Source organism: Astyanax mexicanus, chromosome 18 (genome assembly GCF_023375975.1).
Source record: "Astyanax mexicanus isolate ESR-SI-001 chromosome 18, AstMex3_surface, whole genome shotgun sequence".
Classification (NCBI taxonomy): Eukaryota; Metazoa; Chordata; class Actinopteri; order Characiformes; family Acestrorhamphidae; genus Astyanax; species Astyanax mexicanus.
In genome coordinates this window covers 19,457,909-19,473,297 of record NC_064425.1, presented here as the reverse complement: position 1 = coordinate 19,473,297, position 15,389 = coordinate 19,457,909, and the positions used below count along the sequence as shown (strand labels likewise).

Here is a 15,389-nt window from a genome sequence, read left to right as displayed (position 1 = left end):
TCTACTTCTTTACTAAACATCTCTGCCCATCTGGCACTGGCTGTGAGGCCTCACTTCAACTCAAAATTTGATAATTTACATCACCTTGCCATGAGTACACTGGCCAGTGTTCAGCCTCATTCACAACTACTGTTGCACCAATAACTAATTTCACTTTGTCTGACGGCATGCTTAGTACTGGTTTTGTTGAAAAATGGTAATCTCCATCTCCATAAAACCAATAAACTAAAATCTCAAATATGTAATTGCTTTGGATACACCAACGATCAATGATTTAACAGCTTTAGGCCAGCTGTTAGCATCACAGCTAATATTTTATTCTAGGCTTCATAAGATAGGTACAGATTAACTTACAGGAACACAGAACATAGCAACTATAAGCAAGACTTTATCTACCTAACCAACCCTCAGCCTGACAACCATTATCAGTAAGAAATCCAGTTAGGAAAAACAGCTAAAATCTAATTATCTAAAAATCATAAGTATCCAGAAATAAAATCCTGTTATAAATTCCACAGCAGCTATCCAGTGTGTGTACTAGTCTGTGACTAATCATATTTATAATTCTGTCATCAATAATCTGTTAACACATTAGTGGAATATTGTGAAATACCGTGATACAGAGATATTTTATGAAACTGAGAAATCCCATATCGTTGCAATTTTACTCTCACAAAACTCAGTTACAGAGGTGTGGGTGTTCCCAAATGTTCCTAAATAACACTTTGTGATTAATTTATAAACTGCTATCCCATGAGTTTTGGCATGTCAGAGTATGAACAATATTATGCCTATGAAAGATACAGTATATAAATAATAATTACATGCACTCTGTGATGATGATGCTGAAACAATACACTGTGAAGCTCTACACTGAACTGATGGGTAAATCCTCTTCACTGCTGGACAAAACTCTCCCTCCACACACTGACCACGTGTGAGACTCTCACCCAGTCAGAGCATTAGTCTGGAGCAGATAGATGAGAGATGAGCTCAGGTGGGGCTTGAAGGCTAAGCGCTCTCAGACAGACACACAGCAGGAGAGAGTATCCCACAGCTGGTCAGGATGGAGCGAAGTTGGTGAAGCACTGCAGCCGCAGGAGACCTTCAGGAATAAATCAGAGTATCTCATAATTGAGTGAAAGGAGTTCCGCTGGTGGATAAGCAGAAGAATGCCGGTGAGAAGGGGACACGTCGCCCCCCAGAACACTTTCTTAGACACCATCATTCGGAAATTCGAGGGGCAAAGTAAGAAGACACAGTTACTTCAGTCATTGCAATTAATAGTAATTACAGTGTGTTCAGATTGTCTTCTGTCCACATTTTCATCTTCACCATAATTGTCAGTATTATTTTCATCATCATAAAGTTGTTTTGATGCCAGTCCTGGACTAGTAATTTGTTTAGAATGTACAGTGTAACATTTGTACTAGACCTGGTCCTTTTAAGCTTAGATTAAAGCTGTGTTTAATTATAAAAAAACGTATATGTTGATAAACTTAATAGAAATTGTGAAATATGATGTATGATTTGATTAAAATCCTTACAAATTGTAATGGTAAATTAATGTTAAGATATTTAACAACTCTAAATAAAATGTAAGTTATTTTCAATGTAATACATGACTGCCTATTATGTATTTTAGCATATAGTAAAATATATTATGTGGTGATATGAGGTGATACCAAGTAGTTTAGCTATTTTTATTCACTTAAATTCACTAATGTGAGGTTCACTGTAGAGAAACCGGCTGAGGTATTTAAATGTTGTGTTCTATTCAGAAGTGCTTGTAAACCAACATTAGGCTCTGGTCATTTTATTGACAGTAAAATAGTGGTTTAAAATTATTTTTGTTTTTAATTAAACTAATTAGTGTCATGCATTGATGCACGAAAACTGACATTACAATATTGTTTTCTGCATTGTATATTGGAAAATTCTGGAATGTTCACCAGACGTCACCAGAATTAAATGATCCAACAAGTCATTTTACAGTGTATTATATGTAACAAAGATCAGATATTGGGTAGACTAAATCTGCCTCTGGAAGATATGTTTTTGAAAATGATAAAAATAGGGAATTCTCCTATTGTATCAGGCAACACATATTTATTTAGTTTGATACTGTTCCTAAAATTGCATGTACTTTGATGTTAATGGGATGTGAATGGTGATGCTAAAACTATATAGTGTGCAGTCCTATTTAAAAATTCTTATCACAAAACAGCTGTAAAAGACAGTGTGTTTGTGTAATAGCTTTTTGTGAGGTCAGAATACTTTGGGTTTATACCCCTTTAGCTGTGGGATTAGCCACATTGTGTCTGCAATAGGTGCGACCTAAAGTAGCTAAATAAATGTATTGGAATCGGTGATCACAAATATTTGGACATAGAGCTAATTAATAAAATTAATAGTTAATAAAATTAATAACTACACTGTAAACATACAATTTGTTTGAACTCAATTTGAACAATTTAAAAAAAAGGTGAACATTTATGGCCACATCTTTGAGTTGAATCAACTTATTAACTGAATTTAGTCTGTTGCCACCAACCGCTTAAGTATTTCAAATATTTTGTTTACTTAAGTAAAATAACAGATAACAGAGCTAAATCTATTTTATTCACCTGATCATAAAATGTTAAGTAAAATTATTGTGCAAAACAGTTGCCTTAACAACAAATACAAATTAATAACTAAATAACTAAAACGAAATAACTAAAGCCTAATTAACTCAGTTAACATTACTTTAAAAAATGAGGAAATAAAGTGCCTTACAATATGTAAATAAAATTCAATTTATCCAGGTGCATGCTCTAAAAATTCAGATTCAGTAAATTTTTATAATGCTGCATTTCACAGTAAAATCTGAAATACTGATTTTTTTTGTTGTTGTTGAGCTGTAAACAAAAAGAGTTTGCTACACAGTAACATATTATTGATATAATTAATAACTTGTCATCAGTAAATGCTTTTCCAGGTTTTCAAGGTAATCTATAACTTTAATCCTTCTGCAGATCGTAAATTCATCATCGCTAATGCACGAGTGGAGAACTGTGCCATCATCTTCTGCAATGACGGCTTCTGCAGTATGTGCGGCTACACACGCGCAGAGGTCATGCAGAAACCGTGCACCTGTAGCTTCCTGTACGGGCCTCACACAGGAAGATCTGCTGTGGCTCAGATGGCTAAAGCCCTGCTGGGATCTGAGGAGAGGAAAGTGGAGATCTCTCTGTATAGGAAAGATGGTAAGAATGGCATTAATGCACCCAGTTGATACATGCATTAATGCACCATGCTGATACAGGCTAGGAAATGTTAATTCTAGGCAATAGTTAACTCTAACAATATATTGATAGTTTTATCAGACTGTTTATTATAAAATTTAAAGACAATGTAATGGACAACTGCCAGATTTCAAAGTTTTGAGCATTTGTATACAAGCTAGCTGCAACTAACTTTGCTACAAATGAAAACATGTACTTTGATTTGACCAAATAGAATTCACAAACCTTTCTGCTCTCCAGTGAAAGTGGAAATGCTATAAATGCTATAATATTTTCCAATGATATTATTAACTGTAAATCTGCTTAGTAAATCTGAAAATCTGTTGGAACAAGAAAAGCCAAAATCTAAAATCTTGTTTAGAATTTTTTTGTGATTAATATTTTAACTGATTCCTGATAAAATATGTATTTGTAATAATCTTTTGTATTTACACTTAGTAGTTATATGTTATTATATGTTATTTTCTTAAAATTTGACATTTTCATGTTGAACTTAGGGGTAGGCAACAACTTCAGCAGTAAACTGGGAGTAATTATGTCTGTTTAATGCATCTTGGAGATACAGATGTGTTTACACTGCTATAACATGTCTCAAATGCATCTCAGATTACCTCCCAAAGTGAATTGAGTGATCAGATTTGAATCTGTTTTAAATGTGTCTTTGATGTGTTTCAACTTGTTTTTTGTGGATTGGGCTTATTTATAATCTTGATACTCAAATGCATGACGTGATCATATATAAACACACTTAATTTAACTCAACCATTGATTATGTAGTTTAGAACATGGATATCAGCAAACCGGTCCTTGAGTCCCCACCCCTAATCTTGTGTAAAGTCTTTTTATAAAGAATACAGGATGTTACTCCAGAAAAATTCATACAATCAACTCCCAGTTCATAACTTTGATATCAGAATGAGGAGTTATTTTGGTAAAAATTAAACATGGATATTGTATTGCCTGTAATTATTTTTCCTATAGTAATATCATCTGTGAAACCTGACAGCAATAATGCAGGTATGTTTCAAGAAAACACAGTATGTTCATTTTATTAGGTCATTAGGCTTGTTATTAGTTATTTGTGGATGTTTTCATGACTTTCTCCCTCCCATAGTTAGTAGGGTACGCTACCATCAGTCTAATATAATCCTCTTAAATAAAATCCCTAATTAGATGAGTAAACTGTAAAATATTGCACTTTCCTTCTTAGCATTAAGGATAACCCGTGAAGATAATCAGGGTGAAGAATGAAATGGCAGGAATCCAACTTCTAAGATTAACCAGAGGTAAACAATAGAGAAAGTCACACTCTGGTGCCCCAGTTCTGTATAAGCACAAATCTGCGAAATCAGTTTCATATTTAGTGACATAAATCAGACCATTTGGGCCCTTTAAAAGGCCCCCCAAAAATTTGGACATTGCCATTAAAACGAGAAGTTTTGTATGTGTGTATAGCCATTTTAATATCTGACCACTCTGACTTAAACATAGTCAGTGAAGTGTTCTACTGAGGATGGCACATGGTGGTATTTGTGTCTCATTGTGTTTCTCAGCTCATAAAATAATTAGTAAGAGGACATTTAAGTTTAGTTGTCCGATATTGTTCAAAGGAAGGACATTTAAAACAAAGAAAAAGCAAAGCTGCTGATGATGTGGAACAGGAGAGGCATGAGTGATTTTGTGAAATCCCATGTGACTCTTAAGCTTAATTGTCTGCTGATGTTTGACTCAGGGGAAATGACTATGAAGTGTCTGAGGAAAAGGAGATTTCCCCCTTTCTAATGATGACTTGGGACTGAAAGTAATCTGCTATATTAATTTCTTGCTTTTTATTACACTCATGAAAATATACAACAGTATGAAAATAAACAATTATGAAGCTGTTTTTGTATACAGTAGTAGTATTAATTACTACTACTATTACTACTGGTACTTGTTTTAATCTGTACTAATATTTTTAGTAGTTTTTTATATTATTATTATTATTATTATTATTATTATTATTATTAATAATATTATTCACAATAGTAGTAGAAGTAATAGCACTAGTATAATATACTCTTTCCTGATCTGGTAGTCATATGGGCCTGTGCACTCTGTTAGTATATTTATTTAGGCTATTAGCTACAGATCCGTGTGAATCATGATACACAGGTTGAAAAGGAAATGTCATTTTTAAGCATTTAGATACAGAAGTACAGCTATGGACCAATCAACTTTCTCTTAACCAGTAAAAAAAACAGTGTGCCTATTTTTTATTGCAGTTGTATTTGTAGTATTTGTACATCTCAAATGAATGTATATATTTTCAATATTTTATTAAACTTAGCAAAAAAGACATCCAATAACAGGTTATGTTCACACACATTACAACTAACAAAAAACACCAACAAATTCTTCATGAAAGAACAGAGCAATAAATGCTTTTGCTTTGAATCATTCATTAGAGCTAGAGAATGACCCCAGTCATCAGTCTTTATATTCTGGTAATGGCTTCCCTTGCTATAATTAGACAGAGTAATGACTGAGGCCATCTCTGGGAGTTAATTATTCATTCCTGGTCACTTGTACAGTGGGACAGTGGGCCTGTCTTGTCACAGAGACCGCAGACAAAAAGCTCAGCTTCACATTTTCTTTTCTTTTTTTAGTTCTCAGCTCAGACTGGTTTGATTGCATTAATTATTATCACTTTGTCTGAGTGAAATTATTTTTGTTTTCAATTAGTCTACAGTTCCTGAAAGACAGCTGTGTTAACTGCTAGTGAGTGTTCCAATTGTTGTACTTGTTGTGTTTTCAATCAGAAACTGTTTTGGACGTTAAATATTTGAATATATATATATATATGTATATATACAGTACAGGCCAAAAGTTTAGACTCACCTTCTCATTCATGCGTTTTCTTTATTTTCATGACTATTTACATTGTAGATTCTCACTGAAGGCGTCAAAATCATAAATTAACACATGTGGAGTTATGTACTTAACAAAAAAAGGTGAAATAACTGAAAACATGTTTTATATTCTAGTTTTATCAAAATAGCCACCCTTTGCTTTGATTACTTATTTGCACATTCTTGGCATAGTGAGCTTCAAGAGGTAGTCCCTTGAAATGTTGAAATGGTTTTACAACAGTCTTGAAGGAGTTTCCCAGAGGTATATAGAACTTGTTGGCCCCTTTGCCTTCACGCTGTGGTCCAGTTCACCCCCAAACCCTCTCGATTGGGTTTAGGTCCAGTGACTGTGGAGGCCAGGTCATCTGCTGCAGCACTCATGTGTGCCAGTTTCGTTGTAGCGCTTTATGGTTTTTGCGACTCCACTTGGGGACACATTTAAAGTTTTTGCAATTTTCCGGACTGACTGACCTTCATTTCTTAAAGTAATGATGGCCAGTCGTTTTTCTTTAGTTAGCTGATTGGTTCTTGCCATAATAGGAATTTTAACAGTTGTCCAATAGGCTTTCGGCTGTGTAGTAACCTGACTTCTGCACAAGGCAACTGATGGTCCCCATTGATAAAGCAAGAAATTCCACTAATTAACCTTGATAAGGTACACCTGAAAACTATTTCAGGTGACTACCTCTTGAAGCTCATTGAGAGAATGCCAAGAGTGTGCAAAGCAGTTATCAGAGCAAAGGGTGGCTATTTTAAAGAAACTAGAATATAAAACTTATATATATATATATATATATATATATATTTATTTATATTCTATATGTATATATATATAGAATATAAAACTAGAATATAAAAAAAATTCAGTTATTTCACCTTTTTTGTTAAGTGCATAACTCCACATGTGTTCATTCTTAGTTGTGATGCCTTCAGTGAGAATCTACAATGTAAATGACATTACATTACTTTTGGCAGACGCTTTTGTCCAAAGTGACTTACAATAGTGAAGTACAAAAGTAATAGAAGTTAAAGGTAAAAACATCTTTAGATAGGGCGTGAAGAAGGAAATGGGGTTAGAAGTAGTTAGTGTGTTAGAGGTGTTAGGAGAGTAAGTGCTCTTTGAAGAGCTCTGTCTTCAGGAGTTTCTTAAAGACAGCGAGAGATTCTCCTGATCTGGTAGTGGAAGGTAGTTTGTTCCGCCATTGTGGAACTCTGTATGATTGCTTTGTGTGAAATAGTCATGAAAATAAAGAAAACGCATTGAATGAGAAGGTGCGTCCAAATTTTGGCCTGTACTGTATATATATATATATATATATACACTGCTCAAAAAAATAAAGGGAACACTCAAATAACACAATATAACTCCAAGTAAATCAAACTTCTGTGAAATTAAACTGTCCACTTAGGAAGCAACACTGATTGACAATCAATTTCACCTGCTGTTGTGCAAATGGAATAGACAACAGGTGGAAATTATTGGCAATTAGCAAGACACACTCAATAAAGGAGTGGTTCTGCAGGTGGGGACCACAGACCACGTCTCAGAACCTATGCTGTCTGGCTGATGTTTTGGTCAGTTTTGAATGTTGGTGGTTCTTTCACACTCGTGGTAGCATGAGACGGACTCTACAACCCACACAAGTGGCTCAGGTAGTGCAGCTCATCCAGGATGGCACATCAATGCGAGCTGTGGCAAGAAGGTTTGCTGTGTCTGTCAGCGTAGTGTCCAGAGGCTGGAGGCGCTACCAGGAGACAGGCCAGTACACCAGGAGACGTGGAGGAGGCCGTAGGAGGGCAACAACCCAGCAGCAGGACCGCTACCTCCGCCTTTGTGCAAGAAGGAACAGGAGGAGCACTGCCAGAGCCCTGCAAAATGACCTCCAGCAGGCCACAAATGTGCATGTGTCTGCACAAACGGTTAGAAACCGACTCCATGAGGATGGTATGAGGGCCCGACGTCCACAGATGGGGGTTGTGCTCACAGCCCAACACCGTGCAGGACGCTTGGCATTTGCCAGAGAACACCAGGATTGGCAAATTCGCCACTGGCGCCTTGTGCTCTTCACAGATGAAAGCAGGTTCATACTGAGCACATGACAGACGTGACAGAGTCTGGAGACGCCGTGGAGAGCGGTCTGCTGCCTGCAACATCCTTCAGCATGACCGGTTTGGCAGTGGGTCAGTAATGGTGTGGGGTGGCATTTCTTTGGAGGGCCGCACAGCCCTCCATGTGCTCACCAGAGGTAGCCTGACTGCCATTAGGTACCGAGATGAGATCCTCAGACCCCTTGTGAGACCATTGTGCTGGTGCGGTTGGCCCTGGGTTCCTCCTAATACAGGACAATGCTAGACCTCATGTGGCTGGACTGTGTCAGCAGTTCCTGCAAGATGAAGGCATTGAAGCTATGGACTGGCCCGCCCGTTCCCCAGACCTGAATCCGATTGAGCACATCTGGGACATCATGTCTCGCTCCATCCACCAACGTCACGTTGCACCACAGACTGTCCAGGAGTTGGCGGATGCTTTAGTCCAGGTCTGGGAGGAGATCCCTCAGGAGACCATCCACCACCTCATCAGGAGCATGCCCAGGCGTTGTAGGGAGGTCATACAGGCACGTGGAGGCCACACACAATACTGAGCCTCATTTTGACTTGTTTTAAGGACATTACATTAAAGTTGGATCAGCCTGTAGTGTGTTTTTTCACTTTAATTTTGTGTGTGGCTCCAAATCCAGGCCTCCATTGGTTAATAAATTTTATTTCCATTGATGATTTTTGTGTGATTTTGTTGTCAGCACATTCAACTTTGTACAGAACAAAGTATTCAATGAGAATATTTCATTCATTCAGATCTAGGATGTGTTATTTGAGTGTTCCCTTTATTTTTTTGAGCAGTGTATATATATATGTATATATATGTATATATATATATATATATATATATATATATATATATATGTATATATATATATATATATGTATATATATATATATATATGTATATATATATACATATATATATATATATATATATATATATGTATATATATATACATATATATATATATATATATATATATATATATATATATATATATATATATATATATATATACATATATATATACATATATGTATATATATATGTATATATATATATATATATATATATATATATATATATACAGTGAGTCCAAGAAGTATTTGATCCCTTGCTGATTTTCTTCGTTGGCCCACTAATAAAGACACGATCATTCTATACTTTTAATGGTATTCTTACATGGAGAGACAGAATATTAAAAAGAAAATCCAGAAAATAAATCTAAGGAATATATATTAATTGATTTGTATTTCATGGAGTGAAATAAGTATTTGATCCCTTAGTATTCATTAGCAGTTCTGGCTTTTACAGACCAGTTAGACACTCCCAATCAACTTGTTACCTGACCTGAAGCCACCTGTTCTCACTAATCACTTGTGTGAAAAACACCTGTCCACAGAATCAGACAGATCACACAGATTTCAAGTCTCCAACATGGGTTAAACCAAAGAGCTGTCACAGGACCTCAGAGTCAGAATTGTTGACCTTCACAAAGCTGGAATGGGCTACAAAAAGATTAGTAAGGTGTTGGATGTGAAAGTAACAACTATTGGTGCAATTATCAGAAAGTTTAAAGAGTATAACATGACAATCAACAGACCTCGGCCCGGTGCTCCAAAGAAGATTTCGCCTCGTGGGGTGGCAATGATGCTGAGAACGGTCAGAAAATCGTCCTGCAACCACTCGGCAGGAGTTAGCAAATGACCTGAAGGCAGCTGGGACCACAGTTTGCAAGGAAACAATTGGCAACACTTTGCGCAACAATGGATTCACATCCTGCAGTGCCCGAAAGGTACCCCTGCTGAAGAGAGCACATGTGGAGGCGCGCCTCAAGTATGCCAATGATCATTTGAAAGATGAACCAAGATATTGGGAGAAGGTTTTGTGGTCAGACGAGACCAAAATTGAACTTTTTGGCCTCAACTCCACCCGCCATGTGTGGAGGAAGAAAAATGCTGCCTATGACCCCAAGAACACTTTGCCCACCGTCAAGCATGGAGGTGGAAGCATAATGTTTTGGGGGTGTTTCTCTGCCAAGGGTACAGGGCTACTTCACAGCATCACTGGGAAGATGGATAGAGCCATGTACCGCATAATCCTGAGGGACAACCTCCTCCCCTCTGCCAGGGATCTGAAAATGGGCCGTGGTTGGGTCTTCCAACATGATAACGACCCTAAACATACAGCAAAGGCAACAAAGGATTGGCTCAAGAAAAATCACATTAAGGTCATGGAGTGGCCCAGCCATTCGCCAGACCTCAATCCGATCGAAAATCTATGGAGGGAGCTGAAGGTCAGAGTTGCCAAGCGACAGCCCACCAACCTTCATGATTTAGAGAGGATCTGCAAAGAAGAGTGGGCCAAAATTCCCCCTGGTGTGTGTGCTAAACTTGTGGTTAACTACAACAAACGTCTCACCGCTGTGCTTGCAAACAAAGGCTTTGCCACTAAGTATTGAGTGTGTTTGGCAAGAGGGATCAAATACTTATTTTCCTCATTGAAATACAAATTAATTAAAATATATTCTTTAAAATTATATTCTGGATTTTTGTCTTGATATTCTGTCTCTCCATGTTAGAATATATCTACCATTAAAAGTGCAGAAGGATAGTGTCTTTATTAGTGGGCAAACAAAGAAAATCAGCAAGGGATCAAATACTTCTTGGACTCACTGTATATACTACGTATTTACAAAATAAGCTGTCTAGTCATGAATTATAAAATACCAGCTATTAGTACACAAAGTGTCCTGACTTTTTCTTTGTTTTTGTTTATTAAATTTTACAACTTTATTGGTGCAGTAACATAAGCTCTATTATTTTATATTTTTTAAATAAAGCTAAAATATCCATATGCTTAAAATATGGCTGGACAATTTAGAAAAAAAAATATCATGACATATTTCTTAACTATGGTTGATATGAATCAAGTCCGATACAGTATGAAAAATGTAAAAGCACCCTGATAGATAATCACACACTGATAGAGTTGGGTGATACGGTAACAATATTATATCACAAATATATTTTGAAATGCCTTAGCAGTGGCAGCTAAAAAGTAATTAAATGCACAGTTGGGTCAGTGTTCTTTAAGTTATGATGATATGCGTAATATAATAAAATATTGATATACTGTCCAGGTTTAGTTAAAATTGTGTTATGTCCAAAAAGACATATGGGGTGTCCTAACTCTCTCATGTCTATAAATGAGGGTGAGAGTAAATTAGTACCTCTAAAACCACGAAAGTATATAGCTGGTATTTTAAGAATTAATGCCAAGACTAATATATAGCTAGCCATAATAGTCTGAAACAAGCTGCAGGGACAGCGTTAGTACGCACCAAAGATAGTTAAAAAAAAAGTGAAATTATATTTTAAACCGAGACTGAGTACAAATGTAGAGTCCAGCACTGCTAACTCCATTAACTAGCTAGCTATCTGGCTAACCACTAGCTATAGCTAATAGTTGTGATTTAGACGTCTGTTTTATACTACTTACTATTAACTTACCAAACATGTAAAGAACTCCATATACTGCAACTGCATGTCTGGTTATGTGGAAAACGGCACAACTTGACAGGTTATATTAATTGATAAATAAAAGGTGATATGACTCACCAACGAGCTAACTGGTCACTAGCTCCACAGCTCTGCTGCTCCCTTTAAGGCAGACTGGTCTGCTCCTGCCAAGGCTTTGGTCACATCATTTCTTAAGTGTATCCCTGACCTTCATACGAAAACCCCGCTTTTTTGAATAAAACAAAATAATGTTTGCAAAAAATAAATCCTTGGGAAAATAAAAAATGTAGCAATATTTTTGACGGAAAACTCACTGTTGGAGCCTGACCAGTCGTGGCTTCACTTTTGAGACACAATGTGCTGTCTGTGTTCCTATACAGTCTAGGGCTGCAACAACTTATCAATTAAATTAATTAAAATCGATTTTTAAAAATTGATGGCAACTAATTTAATAATGGATTAGTTGGGTCTATGTTATTATACACATAAGTACAGTTGCTATGCCCTAATGTGAGGCAGTAGAGCACTCTTAGTAAATTCATATCTAACTCACGTTTAGCGAACAAGTTAGCATTTGCTTCGCCCCCTCTGAGTTTTCACTTACACCTTAAATTCAGCCTTAAATGTGTCCTCTCCACCAGCAGTTCCAAATCAAACCAAGTTCTATTTAGCAAATTTTTTCTTCCGCCTTTAATACAGGACAATTTATAACTTATTTCAAGGGCAGGTAGAACTGTTTAAAAAATCACAGCCAAGTGCATATTAACATTACATACATTACTTACACCGTTGTTGTGTAAAATTAATATTATTTAGAATTAACTGTTACGTAAATTCTTCATGTTAACACTAATATTTAAATAATGTTAGGTTGTGTGCTTCTTATACAAATATAACATTAGTACAAAGACAGATGGTTTATTAAATAAATTGCTGTAAATCACATTTTACTTTTTTCTTTCTATCTAATTAATAATTGATAGATCAATAGATTATCAAAATAAATGTAAGTTGCAGCCCTAATACAGTAATTAGTCTATACAGCATGATCTCATTTAATGTTCAACTTGTGGCTTACAAGTAAAATTATAACAAATCAAACAAATCAGATTTTAATGTTACTATTCTTAATATTTACATTTTTTGGTTATTTTAATGCCAATAAAAGAATTGTTTCTAGAGCTGATTTGTGTTTGTTTAAATTTGTTTATTTAAGAACTTTCTGTCTCTGTGTTTTTAGTCTTAATTGATTAATAGTTTGATACAGCACCCAACTTTTACTTAAGTACAGGCTTCTGTACTTTTACACTCCAGCCAGCCCTCCATGTTGCACTTACACAAAGTCCTTAAACTAAGTGTGACTGAGCTCAAACAAATGCTAACATAGAAAGATGTGTGTGAGATGCAAGACTGGGTACTGTGGGTCGGCTATTGAGGCTTTAAATCCCATTGGTAATTTAATTATTATATGGTGCTTATGGTCTTATGAAAACTATGATCCTTTCCCCTTGCAGCATTAACCTCTGTGTGGCTGGCATCTCTGTCCTTGGTGCTAAAGAAAAGCAAACCCCTGCTGTATAAAGCTCGTGTTTGTAAATTACATCCCTCAGGGCACTCAGGACATTTAATCCTCTGCCTCATTTGCCTCATACTGTCACACACGCTTCAGACATATCAGTGATGTGTGCATGGAGGTATATTTTTCCATGACAGAGTGCATTCTCACCTGTATCAGTCTGCCACTGTAGATTATGACGGGGTTAGGTGGTATTGAGCAGCAGATGGTCCTGGATGATGTTATAGAGTAGCAGATGCTGGTGGTATGAATGAAGTGATTTAGAGAGAAACAGACGAGCGTGTCTGCTTCTTTAATCCCTGAAAGAATAAACCGTGTCCCCGGCCCCGTGCTCATCCTCTCTGTCCTTCAGAGTTCCTCAGCATTCATCCACACCAGGCATGCAGTGCTGCATAGTGTCACTGTCCAATGAAAAACAAGTATCTACATTTTCGTTGATTTTTGGTTACTACACAGTTTGAACACAAACTGTGTCAAAATTTCTTGATGAATGGACCAATAGACATGTTAAAAAATGACCTGAAATAAATAATTTTTACATTAACCCCATTAAAAGTTAAGAGGGTCTCTTTCCTGTAAAGTTGCTATTTTTGAAGTACATGTTTTTCACTGGACAGCGAAGATATGAGCATATGAACATACACCAATCAAGCAAAACCATATGACCATTGTTTCTGCACCCATATTGCATTGTCATCTCTACTGAAAATACATGAGCACTTTGTATTTTTATATTTACAAACTGAAGTTCTGTATCTCTTTCTTTTCTGCATAATTTATTACCCCCAAATCACCCTTTAACTGTTTTTCAATGGTTAGGACCTCACAGGACCACCACAGAGTTTTATTTGGGTGGTCGACAAATGTGTCAAGCACAAAGTCAAGAACAATTACTTTGTTACGTTACTTAAGAAGAAATGTTGGTTGTCTATACTTTAGATATTAGGATTTTTCACAATTAATTACAGAACTATTTTTTAAACCATAATATGTATACTTCTACCTGAGTAATGAATGTGAATACTTTTGAGACCTGGTGGTGAATCATTCTCAGCACTGCAGTCACACTGACTGTTGTGGAATCAAGAAATTCTGCACCTTTATCTTTCTCCTGCAAAGTTATTGAAAAAGCTATTGGTCCATTTATGAAGACATTTTGACAGAGTATAAGGGACAGTTTGTGTGTATGTTAATACAGCTGTGGAGATAGCAAGTAGTTGCAATTATTATTGCCACTTTTCTGAATGCTTAATTTCGTTTGCTGGGTATACAGGTTACTGTAAAGCTTCAAAGTGTATGTATTTGTAAAGCAATTTTTGAGCAGAGGTGCTGAGCAACATTACAATGAAGATTATTATTTTTATTATCATTATTATTGAAAGGTGATAATCAGAAACACGTGATGACAGTGGATATGAGTACTAGAGAAAATTCCATACAGTAGGTGTTGTCATGTATCTCCCTCTAGTGGAGGAAGTGTTTTAGTTATAGAAAGATCCACACGATCAATCCCTTTCAACTTTTCTTTGATTTTACCCATAATTCTTTTTCTATTTTTGTGTAGGTGTGTGTTTCCCATGTTTGGTGGATGTGGTTCCAGTGAAAAACGAGGACGGAATGGTCATCATGTTCATCCTCAACTTTGAGCTCCCAGACCAGCAGGACAAAGTAGTAAACACTTCACCACTGAAACAGCGCAACATCAAGCTGCCCATTCCCTGGCTCTCTAAAGGTGCAGCAGTAATACTCACTTTACTAATCATAGCTGTCACACAAAAACCTCCACTTTTCTAAGGAATTAAAATAACCTTCTTAATGCAAATTTCTGATGGATTTTCAGATTCACCTTATGTGAAAAGTTAAACAGTAAACATGGAAATAGACAAAGTTTTTGTGTGGCAGTAAAAAAAAATCACAAATTGTTTTAAGGCTGCTGTGTTGACAATGTTTGATCTGCCTGTGTAAAATACAGTTAATATAATGCTAAATACGGGTGATAGAAGAGTTTAGAAT

The 15,389-nt window shown here is 36.2% G+C and overlaps 1 protein-coding gene across 2 annotated transcripts in view; it reads left to right on the top strand.

Annotated features, from left to right (window-relative positions):
- kcnh2a (potassium voltage-gated channel, subfamily H (eag-related), member 2a) overlaps positions 1-15,389 on the top strand; it is a 41,432-nt gene that overhangs the window by 2,308 nt on the left and 23,735 nt on the right. For both annotated transcript variants that reach the window (XM_049467292.1, XM_022663444.2), the window contains exons 4-5: positions 3,018-3,248; positions 14,941-15,108. In XM_049467292.1, the coding sequence (XP_049323249.1) occupies positions 3,092-3,248; positions 14,941-15,108 (325 nt within the window). In that variant the 5' untranslated portion in view covers positions 3,018-3,091. The remainder of the gene's footprint in view (positions 1-3,017; positions 3,249-14,940; positions 15,109-15,389) is intronic.